The following is a 25659-nucleotide window of genomic DNA, read 5'->3' as shown; positions in this document are numbered from 1 at the left end:
GCATGTTTGGGACTGGATGAAGCGTCGTCTCACGCGGTCTGCACGTCCAGCACGAACGCTGGTCCAACTGAGGCGCCAGGTGGAAATGGCATGGCAAGCCGTTCCACAGGACTACATCCAGCATCTCTACGATCGTCTCCATGGGAGAATAGCAGCCTGCATTGCTGCGAACGGTGGATATACACTGTACTAGTGCCGACATTGTGCATGCTCTGTTGCCTGTGTCTATGTGCCTGTGGTTCTGTCAGTGTGATCATGTGATGTATCTGACCCCAGGAATGTGTCTATAAAGTTTCCCCTTCCTGGGACAATGAATTCACGGTGTTCTTATTTCAATTTCCAGGAGTGTATTTTGAGGATATGCAAATCACCAGTACCACAGATCCAGATGAGCAAAGTTTCACCTTGTAACGAAGAAGAGTGGGTTTCCTTATAAGTACTTGGATTCGATGGTGTTCGGTATGCCTTCATACACAGTGGTAAGGAAAGGTGGGAAACAGAGGCAGGCGGCAGCCATTGTCATAAGAAAGCTGGACGGGGGCAGAAGTGATAAGTGAACAAGTAACACAACAAAAAGAAGATTTACTTCACTTGTATTTCACCAAATATGCAAAGACTTATTACAAATGATGTAATAAGATATAGAGTTCAGCTCATACAATAGCAACAACTATGACGTGGGAGCTGTGACTTGGCGGAATTGGAGTGGCATCCGAATGAAGAGGCTCCAAGTGCGAGCGGGCTCAGCCACTGTCACTAGCCATCCCGTATTGCAGCAGCAAAGAGCGCTCAAAGTACACCTGCTGAACACATAGCTCAGTGGCCGTGGTGGTTGGGTCCACCAGATTCCATGGGATCACTATCGGAATCAGAAACATTCAATTCAATTGGTATGATGCCCATGATGTAGCACCGATACATGATATCACCAATGGAGAGAATCAATGAAACTACATTGCCAACTCAGCCGCATTCTCCAGTGAAATAATAAACATTATCATAACGGATGTGGAGTATGAGTATACAGTTTGTATTTGACTGGAGTTTGGCATCACTGATTTAAACGAATATGCCAGATGATGTGGAACGCTTGACATACACATGCTCACGGAAATATTCAAGAAGTTCTGGAATGTACACATGAGCATATGCTTTTTGGATACTGCCTTCCTCTTGATGGCATGGGCTTTCGTGGGATGCAATGTTAAGGAAGATCTTTGTCAACATTTTTCTGCTGACCAATACTGACATGTTGCTCTTCTTAAAATGTGGGATTCACTGGGGATTTGCCAGTGCATGGCAAGATACGCCAGGGTGAATAACCCATAAATAAGTGAGGAGGAGTGCAGGCCATCTGGCAATTTAAATTACAACCTTTACCTGGTTGTCAAGCATCCATATGAACAGTCCATGTAATGAAGTATACCTTCTGAAGGTTTCTAGTGGCTGTCCAAGAAGAAAATCGACAGTTTGAAGAACGAGATCCATGAAGCTGAGGATTGTGGTGAGAGGTATGGTCTAAGGGTAGAGCTGGAATATCCCACCAATATTCATGAAGAGCACAATGTCTTTTTTCGATGTTTCTTCACCAGCTGGTGCTTGTCCATGTTTCCCCTGTATACAGCGTAAACAGAACAGAAACCATTAACGAAATACCAAATATATCGAAAGAACTGTATGTATTGTACACAGAAAGAGCTGATTCATTGAAATGTAAAAATACTAAAAGAAAGGCTGGATATATTGAATGTAGTGATTATATGGGAAATGTAGTAACCAGGTTGCATCATTAATGCAGGTGACAGTCAAAAGTCATCAAAAATATTGTTGATAAACTAGAAGAAATAATAAAAGAAGAATCATGCAGAAGGCCTAATATCCGAGTCCTTCGATATGAAAGAAGAGCCGGCTTATGGCTCTCTTGGTATTGAAAGCTCTGTTTCTTTTATCAGTGCAGTTTGGGCTTCCACTTCTTGTGAACGGTGTAAACTCCCCACATTTTACAGGATTTTCGGATATGGTGGAGTCCTGTAAGCTGGCCAATTCTATGGAGATGCGGGTTTTGCGAACTATTAATGTTAAGATCCGTATTGGTGTTTTTATGGTGAAATTCACAGTTAAGATAGAATATAATTTCTCTGTGTCAGCTATCAAAGGTTGTCAATCCGTAAATCTGGATTAGTTCCTCAGTGGAGTCAAGGAAAGTTTTATTTTGAGTTTGCAGACCTGAAATTCTTTAGTTTTGTAAGCATATGGTGAATCGAAGAGCAGTTCAGTCAACACCGACTTTCCAGATTATGACTTTTAACACTCCAGCTGAATAAACAGATAGTGGGTTTATGTGTAGGATTTAGGGGGATGTGCTTATTGACAGACTAGATGAGGTTAGAGGAGCATTACTGAATTTACAGGCAATATTCTCGCATAGCATTCCCAAACAGACTGCCCCCACCTAAGGCGCGTTCAGATGAGATGCTATGGAAGCGTGTTAGAAAGCAATCCAATTCCCCATACTGCCCCCCCCCCCACCCCAACCTGTATGTTTACGGTGCCTAAGCCACATGGCAGGGTGATACCAGATGTTTACTATCAGGCCCTGAATGAGAAAGTAGTTCTTCAATCTTTAACCCTTCCTTATTTTCAGTCGTGCTTCTCATAGATACAAGGGGCAAAGGTCGTCACTACCTTTGACCTACACGAAGCCTATTATCAAATTCCGCTGGCTGAGGAATCAAAGCATGCCACAGCCTGTACAACGGTTTACTCACTGTTAGATTTGAATACAGTCCGATTTGGGTTGTCTACAGTAGCAGGCGCTGACTGGTATGCTAGATAAGATTTTTCTGACCTTAAATCTCGCTCTGCCTATCATTATTTTGATTATTTGGTGATCTTCAGTGAGAAGTTTCAGAACAAGTAGGCCACATCATGCAGATGCTTCAGCTGCTGCCTAGGACAGTGTTTTTCGTTAAAATTTCCAAAGCTACTTTGCCCAACCAGAAATCTCATTCATAGTTCGTATTGTTTGTGATCAAGATATTACAGTCAATCAGAGTTGGAGAAAGGCTACTTATTCTTATCCCAGAGCTTAAGATTTACAAGCAGTGGCCAGTTTTGTTGGGATGATAAATTACTTCCATAAATTTGTTCCTCTAAATTTTCTCAACCATTTGAGTTTCCCAAGCATCTCCCTACCATTTGCATGTTGCCTGAAACTACCAGTAACAAACCTAGAAACCCACCTCTGAACTGCTTCGATGTCTTTCTTTAATCCGACCTGGTTCGGATCACAATCACTCGAGCAGTACTCCAGAATAGATGGCACCAGTGTCCTACATGTGGTCTCCTTTACAGACGTACCACACTTTCCTAGAATTTTGTTCAAACTGACTCCACCACGCCAGGAGTTGTGGCCGTCGTTTTGTAGGAAGGGGTAGTCAAGAGACAATCTGTAGCATATGCTTCATGTAGATTTCTCCAGTGGTAAGCCATCTATTCTGTATATGAGCTGTAGCCACTGCCATTTCTATTCACGCTCTCGAGAAATGTAAACTACACTATGTGATCAAAAGTATCCGGACAACCCAAAAACTTACGTTTTTCATATTAGGTGGATTGTGGTGCCATATCAGTGAAATCAGTAGTCATTAGACACCGTGAGAGAGCACAATGGGGCGCTCCACGGACCTCACGGATTTCGAATGTAGTCGGGTGATTTGGTGTCACTTGTGTCATACGTCTGTAGGCGAGATTTAAACACTCCTAAACATATCTAAGTGCACTGTTTCGAAGTGATAGTAAAGTGGAAACGTGAAGGGACACGTACTGCACAAAACTGTACAGGCCGACCTCGTCTTTTCACTGACCGAGACTTCCGATAGTTGAAGGGGGTCATAATGTGTAATAGGCAGATCAGACCATCACACAGAAATTGCAAACTGCATGAGGATCCACTGGAAATACTATGACAGTTAGGCGGGAGTTGACAGATCTTGGATATCACAGTCTAGCGACTGCTCACGAGCCTCACATCACGCCTGTAAATGCCAAATGACGCCTCGCTTGGTGTAAGCAGCGTAAAAATTGGACGACTGTACAGTGGAAAAACGTTGTGTGGAGTGACGAGTCACGATACACAATGTGGCAATCCGGTGGCAGGGTGTGGGTCCGTCAAATGACAGGCGAACGTGATATGCCAACGTGCGTAGTAGCAACAGTAAAATTCGGAGGCAGTTCTGTTATGTTCTGGTCATGTTTTTCATGGAGGGGCTTGCACCCCTTGTTGCTTCACCTGGGAATAACTCAGCACAGGCCTACACGGATGCTTTGAGCACCCGCTTGCATCCCACTGTTTAAGACTAATGCAGGGATGGCGTCTGCATCTTTCAATACGATCGAGCACCTGTTCATAATGCACGGCCTGTGGCTGAGTGGTTACACAACAATAACATCCCTGTAATGGAGTGGCCTGCACAGAGTCCTGACCTGAATCCTTTGAAAACACCTTTGCGATGTTTTGGAACGCCGGATTGGTGCCAGGCTTCGCCGAACGACATCGATACCTCTCCTCAGTACAGCACTCCGTGAAGAATGGGCTGCCCTTACTCAAGGAACCTTCCAGCTCCTGATTGAACGTATGCCTCCGAGAGTGGAAACTGTGATCAAGGCTAAGGGTAGTACAACACCATATTGAATTCCAGCATTACCGATGGAGGGTGCCCCGAACTTGAAGTCATTTTCAGCAAGGTGTCTGGATACTTTTGATCACATACCGTAAGCGTAAAAGAACGGACCCTGAAAATTACAGACGATTAACTCTAACATCAGTTGGCTGTTACAGATTTCCGTGAAGCGTCTGACACAGTGTCACACTGGCGACTGTTAAAGAAAGTACAAGTTTGAGGGATGGGTTCCCAGGTATTTGAGTCACTTGAAGACTTCTCAAGAAAGGAACCCAGTACGTTGCCCCCGACGGCGAGTTTGAGGCTGTGATATTGTTAGGAGTGTCCCAGAGAAGCGTAATAAGGCCGCTGTTATTTTCTATGTACATAAAAGACCTGTCAGACAGGGTAAGCTGCAGTCCACGGCTGTTTGCTGATGATGCTGTGGCGTACAGGAAGGCGCCGACGTTGAGTGACTGTAGAAGGAGACAGGATGACTTAGACAAAATTTCTAGTTGGTGTGATGAATAGCAGCTGGCTCTAAACGTAAAAACACGTAAGTTAATGTAGATGAGTAGGAAAACCAAACCCATAAAGTTCGAATATAGTACTAGCAGTGTTCTGCTTGGCATGGTTACGTCGATTAAATATCTAGGGGTAACGTTGCAAAGCAATATGAAGTCGAATGAGCATGTAAAGAGTGTAGTATGGAAGGTGGATGGTCGACTTTAGTTTATTTAGCGAATTCTAGGAGAATGTGGTTCATGTGTAAAGGAGGAGTCTAGTGCGATGCATAGTTGAATACTGTTCCAGTTTTTGGGATCCAAACCAGGTCAGATTAAAAGAGGACGTCGAAGCAATTCAAAAACGGCCTGCTAGATCTTGTACTGGTAGGCTCAAACAACACGCAAGTGTTACAGTGTTGCAAATGGGAGTCACTGCGAGGTAACGCGACGTTCTTTCCGAGGAGCACTAGCATGAAAAATTAAGAGAACCGATATTTGATGCTGACTGCAGAGTTACTCTATAGCTGACAACGCACATTTCACGAAGAACCGTGAAGACAAGAACAGAGAAAGCAGGGCTCATACGGAGTCACATACACAGTCGTTTCTCCCTCGCTTTGTTTGCGAGTGGAACAGAAGAGAACCCGACTGGTAGTGGTACAGAGTACCCTCCGCCACGTACCATTTGGTGGCTTGTGCAGTATGTGAATAGGTGTAGATAATTATTTGATGTCATTCCTTCCACGCCTTTAGAAGCTGGGGAGTCAAGCCAAAATAGTGACTGCATGATTATTCTAAAATTTTGGTATATCTTATTTTACAGCCTCTGCCGTAAAATATCTAGGAGTAACTATCCCCAGCGACCATAAGTGGAATGACCACATAAAACAGACTCAGATTCATAGGGGAATCTTGAGAAAATGTAACCCTTCCACGAAAGAAGTGGCTTATAAGGCGCTTGTTCGCCCTGTTCTTGAGTATTGTTCATATATCTGGGATCCCTGTCAGGTAGACTTGATAGAGGAGGTAGGCAAGATCCAACGAAGAGCGCCGCATTTCGTTACGGGATGGTTTAGGGGGCGAGAGAGCGTTACGGAGATGCTAAACAAACTCCACTGTGAGACGTTACGAGAGAGGCGTTGTGCATCACAGAGAGATTTACTATTGCAATTTCGGGACAGCACATTTCAGGAGGAGTTGGGCAATGTATTACTTCCTCCCACATACATCTGACATACTGACTATGAGGAGGAAATTCGAGAAATTAGAGCCATACAGATGCTGGCCGACAAACATTTCGCACGCTCTATTTGCGAGTGGACCAGGGTTGGAGAGATGTGATAGTGGTACCAAAAGTACCCTCCACCACACACCATTAGGTGGATTGCCGGGTATGATGTAGATGTAGAAGTATGGGGATTATTGGTCTTTTTATGATTCCAATTGTGATAGCAGCAGCTGGCATAGCGTACTAATGCAAAAGTCAGAGTCCTTTCAGTTGCATCGACACCCCACTCACTAGCTGTCAGTTTCGGCGGGGGAGACTATGCTGACTCAGGTTCATCAACGTTGCAATGCTTTTAACACCAGAGCGCCCCTCCACCGGTCGTTATGCTGGGCAGTGCTGCAGCGCCTACTGGACGAAGCTGCCTCCCATGTAGCGGCAAAACTGGGGTCTCCTTCCCCTCCCCCCCTCCCCCCCTTCCCCCGCCACCCGCGTCACCACTTTTCAACCTGTGCTGACCGTTGTAGGAGCACACCCAGCCACAGCACGCTGTCCCCACGCTCTGGACATGCTTGTTTTCCTGCCTTTGTATTGTCAGTGGCAGTGGCTGCCATTGAGTGATCTTACAGCGTTAAGGCAGTCTGCTGTAGGTTGTGGGCCCTTGCGTACCTCTTGGCACATGCAGAAAGTGATGGTTAGCCTTGACTATCTGGAGAGGCTCTAGTTATGATCTAGAAACCGGTTGGGTGTCGCTAGCCTTAGGGCAGTTGGTTCTCTTAAGTGTTTGACGATGATGGTGATATTTGGTTTGTGGGGCACTCAACTGCGAGCTCATGAGCGCCCGTACAAGGTCCCAGTTTTGATACAGTCCAATTTTTACACAGTGCAGTCTAGTTTCTGTCAACAATGGCAATGATGATGATGAAATGGTGAGGACAACATAGACTCACAGTCCACAGGCAGATAAACTCCCCAACCCAGCTGCGAATCGAACCTGGAAACCTTGTGATCCAGAGGCAGACCACGAGATGCAGACTCTTAAGAGTTTATGAGCACAGTGGCTCTACGCTTGCTGGTTTGCTATATTTAATCAGAGACAAGTCATACATAATATTGTACAACTTAAGTCTTTGTAAATGTGGGAGTTTGGTTGTCAATTTTAAAATTTGTTTCATTATAGTGCCTTTTCCCAAATTATTGCAGTTGCATTTTCTCTTAGCTGAGAAAGTTGTGGCGGTACATCCATTTCATTTTTTAAAATTATGTGGTTTCCTAAATCTTGATTGGATGAGAGTTTGTGAACCTAATAGTTTTTGTAATGAGAGTTTTTGCTGTTACTTGGCTCCAACACATATTTAAGGAAAGTATCACACTCACCTCGATGTGTCATTTCCACTCACTTTTTGTGTTCTAATTTGTAATAGGGTATTTTGAAGGGCCAGCTGTGGTAGTATATGTTTTATTTCCAACATTAATTTTCACATACAATTACGGAAATGCATTTCTGCCTAGATACAACAAAATGAGAAACAGATCATGCTGTGCAGGCACTACTATTTCAAAGACAAGCATTGGAATTGTTATGTAGTTCATTAATCACTGCATAAATACTTAAACTTATTTGAAAAATAAGGGAAATTTTTGAAAATTACTAGACACTGGACTTGCAGGGACTATTGTACTCTGATACAGTGTATATTAAAGGATAGCTGGATCTACATGTCTCATCAATACTGCCGTCATAGAAATAATCAGCAACCAGTTGCATAAAGGATATTTGACTTTTTTTGAGACACTTAGTGCCCTCCATCAGAACTTTATACCCGTCGCAGTATTTGCGAGTGTCAGCAATAAGATGCATACAGCGTACTGCTCCATACAAGCGTATTGTTGATACCGTTTGCGTACAGGCACTACGAACCTCCAGACTACAGCAGTATACTGCGTCTGTCTCATTGTTGATACTTGCAAATTACTCCATGTTATAACCTTCTGAATAAGGGAACTAAGTGCCAGAAAGCAGTTAAGGAAATTAAATTTCCTTTATGCAAGTGACACATGATTATTTCGATATATACAGTCGCACTTGCTGAAAATTAATAAAATAATATTGACGCTCTTAAGAGCTGGTCAGTAACTACAGTACATGAGAGAGTGCGTCCGCTTGCTTAGCTGGGTGGTAACGTGCTCGCCTCCCATGCAAGTGGGCCCCAGTCCCTTTCCTGGCTGGGTTGGACATTTTTCTCCGATTGGGAACTGGCTGTTGTTTTGTCCTCATCATCATTTTATCCTTGTCACCGGCGCGCTGGTCGCCCAACATGGGGGGAATGAAATAGGAATTGCACTTGGCAGCCGAACTTCCCCGCATAGGGACCTCCCGGCCAATGATGCCATACGCTCATTTCATTTTCATCGGAGAGAAAGGGCCCTGTTAGCTGGGAACACCACGGAATTCAGTGGACGGCCTTCAGTAACTTGATAAAGAACTGCTCGCAACTGGATGGACACAGATTTGAATGGGGGTCCTCCACGAAGAAAGTACAGTGTCATGAAAGCCTCTCCCAATGTGTGTTATTGACAGTAGTATAGTAAGATTCGGCATATATCCTGAGGAACAGCTGAATAGAAAGTGGAAGAACACGTGAAGGAAAGGGGCATCATCTTGTGGAAGAGCTCGTGGCTGATGTGTTGTTGTGGGGTCTCACCTCTTGTCTTTTGTCGAGGTCACAGAGTATATCGCCGGCCGCGGTGGTCTCGCGGTTCTAGGCGCGCAGTCCGGAACCGTGCGACTGCTACGGTCGCAGGTTCGAATCCTGCCTCGGGCATGGATGTGTGTGATGTCCTTAGGTTAGTTAGGTTTAAGTAGTTCTTAGGGGACTAATGACCACAGCAGTTGAGTCCCATAGTGCTCAGAGCCATTTGAACCATTTTTGAACAGAGTATATCAGTAGTATGCAGCTACATCATTCAGGACATGTGCAGGAGGAATCTCCGTTAATGCAGGCCTTCCATGCATGCTCTAATTGTGAATCATACCCTTCAACTTGGAGCCTAGTAGTTGTTGTCGTCAGTCCAGAGACTGGTTGGATGCAGCTCTCTCCATGCTACTCTATCCTGTGCAAGCTTCTTCATCACCAACTAACTGCTGCAACCTACATCCTTATGATTCTGCTTAGTGTATTCATCTCTTGGTCTCCTTATACGATTTTTACCCACCACACGTCCGTCCAGTACGAAATTGGTGATCCCTTGATACTTCATGACATGTCCTACCAACTGATCCCTTCTTCTAGTCAAGTTGTGCCACAAATTCCCCTTCTCTCTAATTCTATTTAGTACCTCCTTATTAGTTACGTGATACACCTATCTAATCTTCAGCAATCTTCTGTAGCACCACTTTTCGAAAGCTTCTATTCCTTGCTTGTCGAAATTATATATTGTCCATGTTTCAGTTTGATATACTGCTACACTCCCCACAAATACTTTCAGAAAAGACTTCCTGACACTTGAATATATACTCAGTGTTAGTAAATTTCTCTTCTTCAGAAACGCTTTCCTTGGTATTGCCAGTCTACGTTTTATATCCTCTCTACTTCGACCATCATTTGTTATTTTGCTCCCCAGATAGGGAAACTCATCTACCACTTAAAGTGTCACATTTCTATTTTACTTTGCTCAGCATCATCTGATGTAAGTAGACTACATTCCATTATCATCGTTTCGCTTTTGTTAATGTTTATATTACATCCTCCTTTCAAGACACTGTCCATTCCGTTCAACTGTCTTTCAGGTCCTGTGTTCTCTCTGAAAGAATTACAATGTAATCGGCAAATCTGAAAGATTTTATTTCTTCTCCATGGATTTTAATTCCTACTCCAAATTTTTCTTTTATTTCCTTCACTGCTTGCTAAATATACATACTGAATAACATTGGGGATAGGCTACAACCCTGTCTCGCTCCCTTCCCAACCACTGCTTCCCACTGGAGCCTAGTATACTTCTAAAAAGCTATACCTAAATTCCAGACACTGGTAGGAGAATACCACCGAATTTTGCTGTGGAAATTGCACAAATGCACCTACTGAGTGAAAGAGAAATAAGCAACACACCAGAAATGTAGTTATGATGTGGGAATAGTGATTATTCTGACTGCCCAGTTTACCAGACAATAAGACTTCCGTACATGAGGGTTTACAGCATGGCAGGATATTTCAAGTACGTTACTGGCCTCCATGCAGCGTGACAGAGCAAACTGCTGAATTGCTGGCACTGATACTGGTTGAGGGACCTGTCCTCACCTTCACCCTCTCTCTGCACAGCAGGATGCCATTGATAGGCATCTATCTGTCACCGGTATCAGAGACAGCAAACAACAATAAGCGCTAGTCTTTATACAAATGGTCTACAGTGCCCTACACGGGCCACAGAGAGTAGAGCCTACACATTCGTGAGCCCTGGCTGCTAACTGTACACGTTACTGTGTCTGCTCTGTTTCTGTTTTGAGTGGCACGTCTTTGGTTCCACTTCTGGAACGGCTCCTCGTGTGACCACGGCCAGTGCACCTTCCCCCACAGGCCTCCTGTGAGAACCAAAATAACAGCTCCTTGCATTTATGCAATTTAAAAGAAATCATGACAGCAAGTAGGGTCGAAACAATTTATGAAGCTACGAGAAACTCGGCTCTTGTATCACATTCCTTAGTTAACTTATTTGATAATGTACACACTTCAATTTCGAGATTCGATGAGCATATTACGAGAAGTCATTTAAATCATTATGAGCTATCAGAAAATGGCCATGAGTGATAGTGTATTTTACAGCACAGACAGATCTAAGGAAACTGAGTGTCATACACTGCAGGCTACAGAATAACACACACGCCTAGAACTGGGCAACACAGGCGAGTGCCTTCTCACGTGCCTACCTGGTTTCTGTTGCTGGCTCCAGGTCCACGGCCGCGGTGTCCGTAACCTCCTGAGGTGGCGCCGTCCCCGGCGATTCTGTAAAACAGCGTCACTGGGCAGTTCTTTGTCCGTACACAGATCTCTCTACAATTGTATGAGCTACAGGCAGACCTGTAGCAAGCAACAGTTGGTGGATGTTGTCCATCAAAATCCAATTATAGCAATATCCTTGCGGCATCAGATCAATTCCATATGTAAACAGCTGCAAATCTTTGATAATATCACTTAAAGAATTTTCTATTTGTTTACACAAAAAGCCCGAGAATTGGCGGAGACCTCATTCCCTGACTTTCTTTCTACTGTTGCTCGCTCAGGAAGTCTTTCTGAATAGAGGTCTAGCATAATTCTAAAAGCACTAGATCGAACAATTGTAGTATTTTATTGAGTTATCCTCCTGAAGTCGATAGTTACTTAAGAAAACAACAAAGTTTTATGAGTCGAGTCGGTATTATTCTGCCTTAATTGCTAATACTGAATGTTTTCATGAAGGGAATTGTTCACGTAGGGTATTAATCATCTGCTACTAAAATCTGGAATACCTTTCCAGAAAACATTATCTCCAGGTAAGAAATATTTTTCGGCTGCAACTCATTCTATACACATCTGAGGTAGTCCAAAATAACAACGCTCAACCAGGAACAGGGCGGCATGTCAGAGCCAGTAATAGTGAATACGTCTTCCTTTCAAATAACATATTTGCTATCGTTTTGTCCCTCCCTCCCCCCATGAACCATGGACCTTGCCATTGGTGGGGACCATGGAGGAGTATCTGCTGAAATGCCAGACAAATGTGTGGTTCCTGAACTGTATGGTTAAATGATGATGGTGTCCTCTTGAGTAAAATATTCCGGAGGTAAAATAGTCCCCCATTCGGGTCTCTGGGCGGGAACTACTCAGGAGGACATCGTTATCAGGAGAAAGAAAACTGGCGTTCTATGGATCGGAGTGTGGAATGTCAGATCCCTTAATTGGGCGGGTAGGTTAGAAAAATTTAAAAGGGAAATGGATAGGTTAAAGTTAGATATAGTGGGAATTAGTGAAGTTCGGTAACAGGAGGAACAATACTTCTGGTCAGGTGAATACAGGGCTATAAATAAAAATTCAAATAGGGGTAATGCAGGAGTAGGCAAAATAATGAATAAGAAATAGGAGTGTGGGCAAGCTACTACAAACAGCATAGTCAATGCATTATTGTGGCCAAGATAGACATGAAGCCCATGCCTACCACAGTAGCACAACTTTATATGCCAACAAGCTCCGCAGATGACGAAGAGACTGATGAAATGTATGATGAGATAAAAGAAGTTATTAAGATGGTGAAGGGAGACGAAAATTTAATAGTCATGGGTGACTGCAATTCGATAGTAGGAAAAGTTGTTGAAACTACAGACGGACTGGGGAGGTACAGTTGGCATGGTCAAATAAACAACTAAAAGATAATACATAAAACTATTTGAAGAATAACTAATAGCAAGCTAATACAGATCTAAATTTCTCAGCTGCCCAGCATTTCTACAAAAACGTATCACAGTAAAAGAACATATTACTAATTCTATTTGACATCCGTCACAGTACTACCTAAGGTATGCATTGAGACCCTGCACAATAATTCTGTAGCAAAGGAATATATGTCCTGCATGATATACGTCAAAATTAACCGTAAAGTACTCAAATCTAATATGTAAGATAAGTTTAACAAGCAAGGAATCAACCTAAGTAATTATGTAACATCAGCTGCATAAAACGCAGGACACTGGATAATATGGGTGATTGCCAAGTATAAGTGAACTTAAAAGTAGGTGCCAAAAGCACTGTTTGAACAAACTGTAAATGCCTCCATACACTACCAACATGAGGAAGAAAACAGAACCAGTCATGCACTAAAGTATGTAACAGGAAATTACCTTTTGCACTCAACACAAGGCTTCCACGGCGCCCAATTGATCACAGGTTTACAGCCTCAATGCATGACTGCACACACTGCGGATACATGCTTAGTTGTGAACACATCTCTGGCCTATATTGTTGGCCAGAGTTGTGCACAGCTCGTGTTAATGCTGTCTATTGCTTGGCATCTTGTCATTGTGGTTATGGCATTTCGTTTCTTATTCGATTTACTGGTGTCACTAAGTTGATGGCTTGCCTGTCCATAAGTGGCAGAAGCAGTTCTTAGCTATATGAGTACTGTGGTACTATGTCTGGAGCGACCGCTAGTATTTCCAGATCGCGTTGTGTAGAATGGGGAGTTGCGATCGGAGATCAGTTCGATTGGGGCGCAGCAGCAAGCAGGTCCATGCAGTGCGAGGGCAAGCCGGGGCAACTGGCGGCGTGCTGCCAGTGGAGGGGTAGCTGCTAGAGTGACGACTTCATTGCACACCGAACCCTGGACGTTAAAGTTGAGTGAAGAGTGGACTACTTATGCAACCTCAACTATTCTGAGATCTCGCCTGTGGTCGGCGGGTTGTTGCTCCCAGGGCCACTGAGCCTGGCGGCAAGGCAGTGAAATATTGCAGCCCTCTTTCTCTATTTGTTATTCATCATTGAATTTAGTATTATTCTTATTATTGAAGTGCAACTAGCGGCATGTTCTGCCTTGTGGTCCCATACGCCCCATTTACCTGCCCCGGAGGTTAACGTACTTATCCGGTAGTGTACCTTTCCTCGTCATGTTGATGCTGTCCGATACGGCGTGTAGTTCGACAGCCTCTTGTATTGTCATGTGCATATTTTTTGGGAGGGTCTCTTCACCCTTGCCTAAAAATTTTCCATCATTATACCGATGATCGGACGTTAGGCGGATTGGTTAGTTAGTCGGTCAGCGCCTTAGCTGCCCCTAGTTTGAGTTGCCATCCTGTTACATGAGTACAATTCTTGGCTGCCTGTCTCACCTTACTTTATGTTTGAGTTACCTTCCCAGACCGACCCTTGGAACACTTGCCGAGAACCACTTGTCTTGATTTCTTCAATTATGATCTTTGTTTTAAGGGTACAGGTAATTTTCTAATTATTGTTGGTGTGGCCTTCTTTAGTCAGTAAGTTTTTTTTAAGCAAACTTGTTTTAAAAGCAATGGATTTATTTTAAAAGTGCTATTTGGAATTGTTTTCCTGACTTCTAATTCAGGCCTTCAGCCATTTGTTATTGGAAATTGGCTGTCGTCTTCAACCAAGTAGTAATTTGACTTCTTTTATAATAAGTACTTCAGCCATGTTACAGTTTGTTTTAAAACGAAGTATTTATCTTAATATGTGCTATTTGGAATTGTTCTTCTGACATCAAATTCGGGCCCTCGGGCGTTTGTTGTTTGAGGTTATTGTTGGTACCCTTCGGCCCTAAAATTGTGGAACTTATTTTCCTGTGATGAGGCCTTCAGCCGTCATGCAGTCAATTGTGTTTTTTAAAGAGATTGTTTTAAATTTTAATTTCTTTAAATAAATTTTACATATTTGTTGTGCAACTGAGAGAAACTGATTATGGACCCATCCACAATCGTAACCTTATTCAGGACCATCCTGAGAAACCAGCTCTCAACAATATCAGACAGTAGTTTAAAATCACAACTGTCAAGAAGGTGCACAAGAAACCAGGATTAATGACTTTAAGGCTGGTAATGAAGCACCTGGCCATAGTATGTACAGGCAACAACCATTGTGATCCTGCCAATAATTTTTTTACAAGCAAGAAAGCCACTTTCCTTCAATGTTGCACCAATGTAGATTGGTTGCAAATGCTTCAGAAAAGTTAATCGCTGACTCCTGCTACTGCTGCCACAGTGCCCAGTGCCCAATATCATCCCCAATCTCCAGTCCCCTGAGCCCAGACCCCAGTTGCCAGAACCCAGTTCTCAGTCCCCAGTCCCCCGTCCCCAGTGCCCACTGCCCAGTCCCCAGCCCCAGTCCCCAGCCCCCCATCCCGTATCCAATCCCCAACTCCCAGTGCGTAGCCTCAGTCACCAGTCCCAAGTCCCCAGTCTCCAGCCTCCAAACCCCAGGGCCCATGTGCCGTCCCCAGTGTCCAGTTCCCTATACCCAGTGCCCAGCCCCCAGTACCTATTGACTAGTCCCCAGCCTCTACTGATTGCCCAGTCCCCAGCCTGTGTTCCCAGCCCCCTGTCCTTAGTTCCCAGTACCCAGGCCCCAGACCCCAGTACCCAATCCTCAGCCGCAGTGCCCAGTCCCATTTCCAGTCCCCTGAGCCCAGGCCATAGTCCTCAGTCCCAGAACCCATTCCTCAATCCCCAGTACCCAGACCCAAGTGTCCAGTGCAAAGTGCCTTGACTTTAAGATGATTTAACTTTTGGCAAGCTTCACAATAAGTGACACAAAGTTGACTGTTCACTGTCTCATGCCCCCACCTTTTGCAAAGATATCCATACATGTACGGTGTTTAACAATAATTGCAATTAACGACATTCTTAGAGACGACCTAATGCGTCGATTCAGTGCAAATTGGGGTGTCCTGAAACTGCATTACTTAATTTGCGACTTTGTAACTTGTTCACTGATGCATTCATAGTGCATTATGTTGGCAATTCAGAGAAAAGTAGCGTCTTACGAAACATACCGGCTCTGTGTAATGAGAAAAATGCAGTTAAAGTGTATTTTCTGTTAGTGAAGTACTTGTGGTCTTCGTTTTCAAGGACCCCTTCCAAATGAACAACTGTTTGATGTCGTTCATGGATTTTAAATAATAATAAAATACGCCATTCTGTCTCATTGCTACTAACGCAAGCCCCAACTGATATTGGCCAATTTCGCTGATGGATACTGTTGCATTTCGCATCCCAAATACTGCTATATTGTCACCTTTCTTGAATCGTCTGCACATGCGCTTTAGCCACTTCACTGAATAGCATTATTCAATATTGATGTGTATTTTGTATGTATCACAAATATGTACAAAATACACATGATGAATGGCAAATACGATACAGCTCTGTTATTTAGAAATTCAACATCATTGTTTCCTAGTTTTAGAGTAATGGCTTTTCCGTCATCTTTACCTGATCGTCGACGTCAGAGTAGATACGACATTGCTTCTGACAGTTCAGCAGTTAAGTGTGTTGGGTTTTATTTTGTGCATTTCTCATCAGACATGCTTGGTGAATTATTTGCTGAGTCACATGGAAAACGCATCATGGTTTGGTGACGACCTAGATTAACCTATTTTCTGTATATCTGTCCTTTTGATTGGAGGCTTTATAGACTTAGCTGATCGTCGATGTCAGAGTAGATACGACATTGCTTCTGATAGTTCAGCAGTTAAGTGTGTTGGGTTTCATTTCGTGCATTTCTCATCAGACATGCTTGGTGAATTATTTGCTGAGTGAGTCACATGGAACACGTATCATGCTTTGGTGACGACCTAGATTAACCTATTTTCTGTATGTCTGTCCTTTTAATTGGAGGCTTTATAGACTTAGGCCATTCACTTATATAATAAAATGGAACACCTACAGCTGTCCTTACGATGATATTTATTGTATGGCTACCATTTCGGTGCTTCAGTACATCGTCTCCGGGTCTTAACTGATGCTGAACGAGTTACCTCCAATGGCACATACGATTCATCAGTGGGCAACATCTATCAACTACCTGTAACAACGATGTTTTGTCTCCTATCGTCATGTTCGTAGTTGATAGTTGGAGACACAGCATCGTTGTTACAGGTGGTGCCCAAGGAATAGAAAAGCAACTGGAATCACTCAACACAGGAAAGTCCACTGGACCTGACGGGATACCAATTCGATTCTACACAGAATACGCGAAAGAACTTGCCCCCCTTCTAACAGCCGTGTACCGCAAGTCTCTAGAGGAACGGAAGGTTCCAAATGATTGGAAAAGAGCACAGGTAGTCCCAGTCTTCAAGAAGGGTCGTCGAGCAGATGCGCAAAACTATAGACCTATATCTCTGACGTCGATCTGTTGTAGAATTTTAGAACATGTTTTTTGCTCGAGTATCATGTCGTTTTTGGAAACCCAGAAACTACTATGTAGGAATCAACATGGATTCCGGAAACAGCGATCGTGTGAGACCCAGCTCGCTTTATTTGTTCATGAGACCCAGAAAATATTAGATACAGGTTCCCAAGTAGATGCTATTTTTCTTGACTTCCGGAAGGCGTTCGATACAGTTCCGCACTGTCGCCTGATAAACAAAATAAGAGCCTACGGAATATCAGACCAGCTGTGTAGCTGGATTGAAGAGTTTTTAGCAAACAGAACACAGCATGTTGTTATCAATGGAGAGACGTCTACAGACGTTAAAGTAACCTCTCGCGTGCCACAGGGGAGTGTTATGGGACCATTGCTTTTCACAATATATATAAATGATCTAGTAGATAGTGTCGGAAGTTCCATGCGGCTTTTCGCGGATGATGCTGTAGTATACAGAGAAGTTGCAGCATTAGAAAATTGTAGCGAAATGCAGGAAGATCTGCAGCGGATAGGCACTTGGTGCAGGGAGTGGCAACTGTCCCTTAACATAGACAAATGTAATGTATTGCGAATACATAGAAAGAAGGATCCTTTATTGTATGATTATATGATAGCGGAACAAACACTGGTAGCAGTTACTTCTGTAAAATATCTGGGAGTATGCGTGCGGAACGATTTGAAGTGGAATGATCATATAAAATTAATTGTTGGTAAGGCGGGTGCCAGGTTGAGATTCATTGGGAGAGTGCTTAGAAAATGTAGTCCATCAACAAAGGAGGTGGCTTACAAAACACTGGTTCGACCTATACTTGAGTATTGCTCATCAGTGTGGGATCCGTACCAGATCGGGTTGACGGAGGAGATAGAGAAGATCCAAAGAAGAGCGGCGCGTTTCGTCACAGGGTTATTTGGTAACCGTGATAGCATTACGGAGATGTGTAATAAACTCAAGTGGCAGACTCTGCAAGAGAGGCGCTATGCATCGCGGTGTAGCTTGCTCGCCAGGTTTCGAGAGGGTGCGTTTCTGGATGAGGTATCGAATATATTGCTTCCCCCTACTTATACTTTCCGAGGAGATCACGAATGTAAAATTAGAGAGATTAGAGCGCGCACGGAGGCTTTCAGACAGTCGTTCTTCCCGCGAACCATACGCGACTGGAACAGGAAAGGGAGGTAATGACAGTGGCAAGTAAAGTGCCCTCCGCCACACACCGTTGGGTGGCTTGCGTAGTATAAATGTAGATGTAGATGTAGAAATTGTTCAATGAAGAATTCTCTATGTACTGTTACATTTTGGCGCGCTCTTACGGAAACACCTTGTATTTTGTCCCTCTGAATGCTATTGTTGTGATTAAAAGAACTTTCTACTTCAGGGCGAGCAATAGTGGTTGGTTGGTTGGTTGGTTTGGGGAAGGAGACCAGACAGCGTGGTCATCGGTCTCATCGGAGTAGGGAAGGATGGGGAAGGAAGTCGGCCGCGCCCTTTCAGAGGAACCATCCCGGCATTTGCCTGGAGTGATTTAGGGAAATCACGGAAAACCTAAATCAGGATGGCCGGACGCGGGATTGAACCGTCGTCCTCCCGAATGCGAGTCCAGTGTCTTACCACTGCGCCACCTCGCTCGGTGAGCAATAGTGGTAATGAACAAACCAGCCAATAGGTGATGAGGTAATCAGCGACGAAATTTTGACGCTGAAATAGACTTCAGAAACAGAAGCGTGCCCGCTGCTGCTAGAATCCAATGTAAATTAGCTTTCTTTCAATGTGGGGATGTTTACTAATGCAGATAAAGTGTAGCAGAATAACTTAAATTATTTACAAAAAGGACAGGGACTTTTTGCGGATAACTATGTATGTGATCCTCAGGTGACTGTTGGTATTGCAACAACGAGAAGTCACTGATAAGAACCGAGTGAAAGAATAGTCACAAAACAAAACAAACAAACAAACAAAACAAAAAAGAGCTACGCTCTGTCGTTTCCATTTCATTAACCACTACCGCCGCCAGTGCGCACCATCCCTTTGCATCTTGGACAGCCTGCTTCCTTTGGGAATAGCTGGACTGAGGTCACCGTGTAACGAGAGGCTCGTACGTGCCCAGTTGTGCAGGACACGCTGCATGAAGGACATGTTGTGCTACGACATTAGACGTTGCACGCACTAGTCTATCTTCACTGTGTAGCTGGCGAAACTAAGTAAATCATCAATGTATCGTGTGCTGTCCCAGCTGCCTAAATCTCTACAGAAATTTTTCAACATGTATTCACCAATTCCTTTAATTTAAACATTTAAATTTAGATTGATAAAAGCATTCGAAACCTTTTTTAATGGTATTGTAATGCCATGTTTAGAATAAATCCTTTCTGCACTCTTAACTTTGGTGAGAAATTGTTTGTTGAACTTAATTACATTTCTCTTGATTGCTGCTTGCAAACAACATAACTGGCTTAAATTGATCTGAAATTTGATTAGCTAGAATTCATAGACAAATCAGACCTGCCGCTTCGGAAAGCTTCATTTACTCTTATTTACTAGCAAGTCATAGTAGCTGAGTTTTAAGCAAATGAAAGATTTTTTTTTCTTTTTGTTTCGTCACTAGTCTTATGATTGATTAAATGTGACAGACCACGAATTCCTTTCCGGTGCCAACCTTTTTATCTCAGATCACTAGCTGCAACCTACAACCTCAATTATCTGTTGGATGGATTCCAACCTCTATCTTCCTCTACAATTTTTACCATCTACAGCTTCCTCTAGTAACATGGAAATTATTCCCTAATGTCTTAAAACATTTCCCGTCGTCCTGTCACTTCTTCTCGTCATTGTTTTCCATGTATTCCTTTCCGGGCCGATTCTGCCTAATATTCGACATTCTTCTGTAGCACCACACCTCAAATGCTTAGATTCTCTTCTGTTCCGGGTTCCTCACAGTCCACCTACCACTATCATAACATGCTGTTCTCATAACATACATTCATAGAAATTTCTCCTCATATTTAGGCCTCTCTTAGCTAGAAATATCACGTTTATCCTCCTTATGTTGTTCCCCGGTAGCATAATTCCTTAAGTTCGTGATCCCAAATGCTGATGTTAGGTTTCTCGGTATTCTCATTTCTGCTACTTTTCATTACTTTCCCCTTTCTTCGATTTTCTCTCAACCCATATTTTCTTCTTCATTTTGTACTCGCTAGACAATTCTCTCCATTCAACCACTCCTGTAATGCCTCTACACTTTCACGGAGGATAGAAATGTTATCAGCGAATATTGCCACTGATACCCTTTCGCCCTGTAGTTTAATCCCGTTCTTGAAATTTTATGTTATTTCCCTCACTGTTTCTTCGATGAAAATATTGAACCGTAGTAGGAACGAAAGTGTAAGTCCCTGTGTTGCACCCTTTTTAATAAGATCGCTTCGTTCTTCGTATTCTGTTCTTATTCCTCACTCTTGGCTTATGTACGTATTGAATATTCCCCACCTCTCCCTATAATTTTATCCCTTCTTTTCTTAGAATTTCGAACATTTATACCATTGTACACTGTCGAACGCTTTTGTTAGGTCGACAAATCCTATCGACGTGTCATGATCTTTCTTCACACTTACTTCCTTTATCAACCACAATGTCAGACATGCCTCTCTGGTGTCTTTAACTTTCCTAAATCCAAACTGACCGTCATGAAACAGATTAGTTCCTCTGTATATTGTTCTTGTCAGGAACTTGCATGCATGAGATACTACGCTGGCCACCCAATATTTTTCGCACTTGCCATTTCTTGGTATCTTCAGAATTGTGTTAATGATGTCTTCTAGAAGTCTGATGGCATATCGCCAGTCTTATACAGTCAACAAACCAACGTGAATAGTCTTTTTGTTGTCACTTCTCCCAAGGATTTTAGAAATTCCGATGGAATGTTATCTATCATTTCCGCCTTATGTGACCTTAAGTCGTCCAGAGCTCTGTGATTGATACCCCACCTCTTCCCTATCGCCTCAGGTTTCTTCTTCTGTCACGTCATAAGAAAACTCCTCCCCCCCCCCCCCATAGAGGCCTTCAATGTACCCTTTCCACCTATTCGCTCTCTCCTCTGCACATAACAGGAAAGTTCCTATTGCAGTCTTAATGTTTTTAATTTAACCGAAGATTGTGTTGATTTTTGTATAATCTGAGTCAGTGTTTCTGGTAATCATTTCTTTCTCGATTTTTTCACATTTTTCGTGGAGCCATTTCGCCCTAGCTTGCTAACACTTCCTATTTATTTCATTCCTAAGTGATTCGTATTTCTGTACTTCCCCTAAATTTCTCTTATCATTTTTGCAGTTCCTTCTTTGGTCGATAAACTGAATTATTTCTTCTGTTACCCATAGTTTCATCACAGTTCCCTTCCTGGTTAAATTTTTCTTTCCAACTTTTATGATTGCCCTTCTTAGGTATGTCCATTCCTCTTCGACTGAACTGCCTGCTGAGATAGTCAATGTCGCAGTGTCTATAGCCTCAGAGAATGTTAAGCTTGTTCCTTATTACTTTCGTGTCCCACTTCTTCGCGCATTTATTCTTCCTGAGTAGTATTATAAACTTCATCCTATTCTTCATGGCAGCTAAATTGCGACCTGGCTATGCTTTACAAGCCGATATCTAATTTCGGACATGTCTACCTGACCATGATGTAATCTAACTGGCATCTTCCTCTGTTTCCCAACCTTCTCCAAGTACATCTCTTCCTCTTGTGATTCTTGAAAAGAGCATTCACATTTACCAGCTGAAATTTATTGCGGAGCTCAATTAGTCCTTCTTCTCTCTCATTTTTACTATCAAGCCCATATTCTCCCGTAATCACTTCTTCTACTATCCCCCCCCCCCCCCCCCCCACAACCGCAGTCCAATCCCCCATTAACTATAACACTTTATTTCCCTTTATGAATTTAATTACTATTATATGCTTCCTCCGTCTTTTCTTCTTGCGACGTCGGCATGTGTACCTGAATTATTGGTGCTGGTTTGTTGTCGATTCTAATGGCAACAACTGCATCACTTAACTGTTCACAATGACTCGCTCGCTGATCTACCATCCTATTCATAACTAATTCTACTCCCGTTATTGCTTTTACTGCTGCTGTTGATATTACGGTACTCTCGTAACACCAGATATCCCTGTTGTCTTTCCATTTCACTTCACTGACCCACACAATATCTAAACTGAGCCTTTGAATTTTCTTTTTCAGATATTCTACCTTCCCTACAAGGTTCAGACATATGACACTCCACGCCTCGAATCGTGGAACGTTAACCTTTAGTGGGCAGTTCAACCTTTTTCTCACAGTCACTCCCCATTCCCAGTCCTCTCATTTAGATTCGAATAGAGGGAAAAGTCTGGAATCTTTTGCCAGAGGAGAGATCATCATGACACTTTTACAGTTACACTTGCCATGTGGGTATAAACTATGTCTCTTTAGTGTGGTGGTTTCCGCTCTCTTTTGCATCCTCATACCGTTGATAATTCCTGATTCCTCCGCCTTTTAGGAGCAGTTTCCCACCCCAGGGGCAGAGGGCTCTCTGAACCACTTTTGTGCGTCCCTTCACCTACTTTGACAATGCAGGTGGCAGGCAGGGTGACTTCTCATACCAGAAGTCTTCAGCCCTCAGTTGAGTTCATTCATAATTTTAGCAGTGGCGACGCTCGAACCCAGGTCCAAGGACATTTTAACTACTAGTCAAAGATGCAACCTTACCTTTTTCCCAGTGGCATCTATGCAGCGCCTAAAGGGAGGGGTGGGGGCAAACTGGTCAGGGGTTGCAACACATGGCCTGGACGCCATGTCCTGTTCCCTCATCCAGGGACCAATGAGGCGTTGAGAACGAGGTATAGGGGTACGTGACACGTCAAGCAGACACGCTACTAGTTGTTACAGGACCAAGTGTAGCAGGAAACAAAGAACGCGAGGAGGAGGGAGCATCAATTCGTCAGATTCGTTGGGACGATCTATGTGTACTAGCTCCGAGGAAAACATTACTATGATCAGAGAATAACAGGTATTTGAGTGGAGAGCATATGGACGAACTTCTCATTGCACTAACACGCCAACTCCGAGATGCGTTAGGAAAAGCACTACAAACAATAATTAGGAAAAAGTCGTCTGTACTTGGGATTGCAGACAACTGCACATGGAAATTTCAAAAATCGAGGACCTTTTTCCAGCAATCAGCAAACAAGTAGTAATCTTCGGGTCCACAAATCCACGTCACGGAATTCGTCTTCGTTTGTGGGAAGTATCGAAAGTCCTGAGAGAGGAGGGGTTTTAGGGGCGTATGATTAGGAGTCATACGGGCAACGAGGGATAACACCTCTAGCACCAAGAACCAGAAACCTATCACAGATAAGGACACCAGGTGGTGCTCGTCCACATCCAAAAAAATCACAGGCCACAAACAGGGTGAATCGTTCGAAGGCCTCATTGGCATACTTGTGCGTAAGGTTCCAGGATGATTTCACATCAGTGGCTAGATGAGGAGCGCATACCGATCGCCATACGGCACGCCAGTCGACGAGGGGATGCTTCACCTCAGCCACATCCGGCGCCCTGTTCTGCTGGAGACGTATGAATGCATAGCAGGTCTCTCATACAGTGTGTGTGATGGTGGTGTTCGGTTTGGGGGGCGCTCAACTGCACAACAATCAGCGCCTGTACAGAGTCCCAATATTTACACAGTGGAATTTTCACACAATCCAATCTAGCCACTGTTACGATTGGCGGTGATGATGAATAAATGGTAAGGAAAACACAAATACTCAGTCCCCAGGCAGAGAAAATCCCCAATCCGGCCGGGAATCAAACCCGGGACCAAATGATCCAGAGGCAACAATGCTAGCCACTAGACAACGAGCTGCGGATTGATCCTGTGTGTGTGTGTGTGTGTGTGTGTGTGTGTGTGTGTGTGTGTGTGTGTGTGTGTACACAGTCTGTAACACTGAAATCACGCCATTGCATTTTCGATAATGTACAGTCACCACAATCGTGAAGGCAGCAAGACCAGATAAATACGAGAACTGTCGGGTAATCCTTTTAACATTTCACGCATCCAACCTTCTGATAAGGATAGCATACATAAAAATGGAAAAGATTATTGAGGCTGTGCAAGATGACGATCTGTTTGGCCAGGAAACATTATGGGACAAACGAGGCAGGTGTGATATCGCAGATGGAATTGGAAGCCAGAGTTATGAAAAGTCAGTGCGTTTTTATAGGATTCTACGACGTGGAAAAAGCTTACGACATTGTGAAGTATTGCTAGATATTTCAAATACTCGTAAAACTAAGCTGAGATATAGCGAAAGCTGTATAACATACAGTATTTACAAGAACCAAGCGGGGGCTACACGAACAGAAGACTAAGGAAAAAGTGCTCTTGTCAACGAGGGTGTACGGCTAGGATGCAGTATTTCGTAGCTACTGTTGGATCTGTACATCGAAGATGCAATTATGGAAAGAAAAAGTAAAGTCGAGAGGCAGGATTAAAATTCACGTTGTTATCAGTGAATGTGAGGAAGAATTGCAATGCTTGTTGAATAGAATGAAGAGTCGAATGAGTACACAATACGTACTGAGCTTGAAGAAAAGAAGAATGCGGCCACAGTAGTCAGACGACAGCAGACAGGTTCATATAGACGGAGAGCCACGGTTCTACCGTGACGGGTGTACGCTTACGATAGAGCAAATCTGTTTTTACAAGTAGAAACGGCTGTAGACGAATGATGTCAGCATCATACAGTCTATGAAATATAATGTAGTATTTTGGAAATGAAACTTTATCTTCTGTGAATGTTATATCTTTCATTAAGTACTGCTCATCTAACGTGTTTAGCTATACGTCTGAACGAAGATGTGAATGAGAAATAATTTAATAGATGAATGTCTTTTAATCTATTGACTACGTAAAAGCTAGCGTGGGAATTGTAACTGTTCAGACAGAATGAATGATACTCTCAGGGGAATTTGTAAAGTGTAACTCGCCAGCATTGAAGGCCAAAGACTTCCGGCATAAGAAGTCACCCTCATTCTGCTGACGGCCTTGTTAAAGAGGGCGGACGAGCAGACAGAGGATCAAAGTACTCTCTTGTCCTTGCCTTGGGAAACTACCCCTAAAGGCGGAAGAATCCGCAATGAACAACGGTATGAAATTGCAGGAAGAAATGGAAGCCACAGCATTAAGGACACATATCATGTGTCCACAGGACACGTGGCCTGTAACTGAAAAAGTGTCACGACGGTCTCCCCATTAGCAAAATATTCCGGAATAGTTCCCTACTCGGATCTCCGGGAGGAGACTGCCAAGCGGGAGGTGACCACGACGTAAAGACTAAACAACCAACTAA

At 43.4% G+C, this 25659-nt stretch overlaps 1 protein-coding gene across 4 annotated transcripts in view; it reads right to left on the bottom strand.

The window, feature by feature from the left end:
• The window catches only part of LOC126213333 (poly [ADP-ribose] polymerase tankyrase-1-like), a 161625-nt gene that overhangs the window by 49462 nt on the left and 86504 nt on the right, over positions 1 to 25659 (bottom strand). For all 4 annotated transcript variants that reach the window (XM_049941025.1, XM_049941024.1, XM_049941027.1 and 1 more), the window contains exon 4: positions 11317 to 11392. In XM_049941025.1, coding sequence (XP_049796982.1) covers positions 11317 to 11392 — 76 coding nt within the window. The remainder of the gene's footprint in view (positions 1 to 11316; positions 11393 to 25659) is intronic.

Source organism: Schistocerca nitens, chromosome 11 (assembly GCF_023898315.1).
Source record: "Schistocerca nitens isolate TAMUIC-IGC-003100 chromosome 11, iqSchNite1.1, whole genome shotgun sequence".
Lineage (NCBI taxonomy): Eukaryota > Metazoa > Arthropoda > Insecta > Orthoptera > Acrididae > Schistocerca > Schistocerca nitens.
Note: the sequence above shows the minus strand (reverse complement) of the source record. Positions and strands in the feature narration are given on the sequence as shown.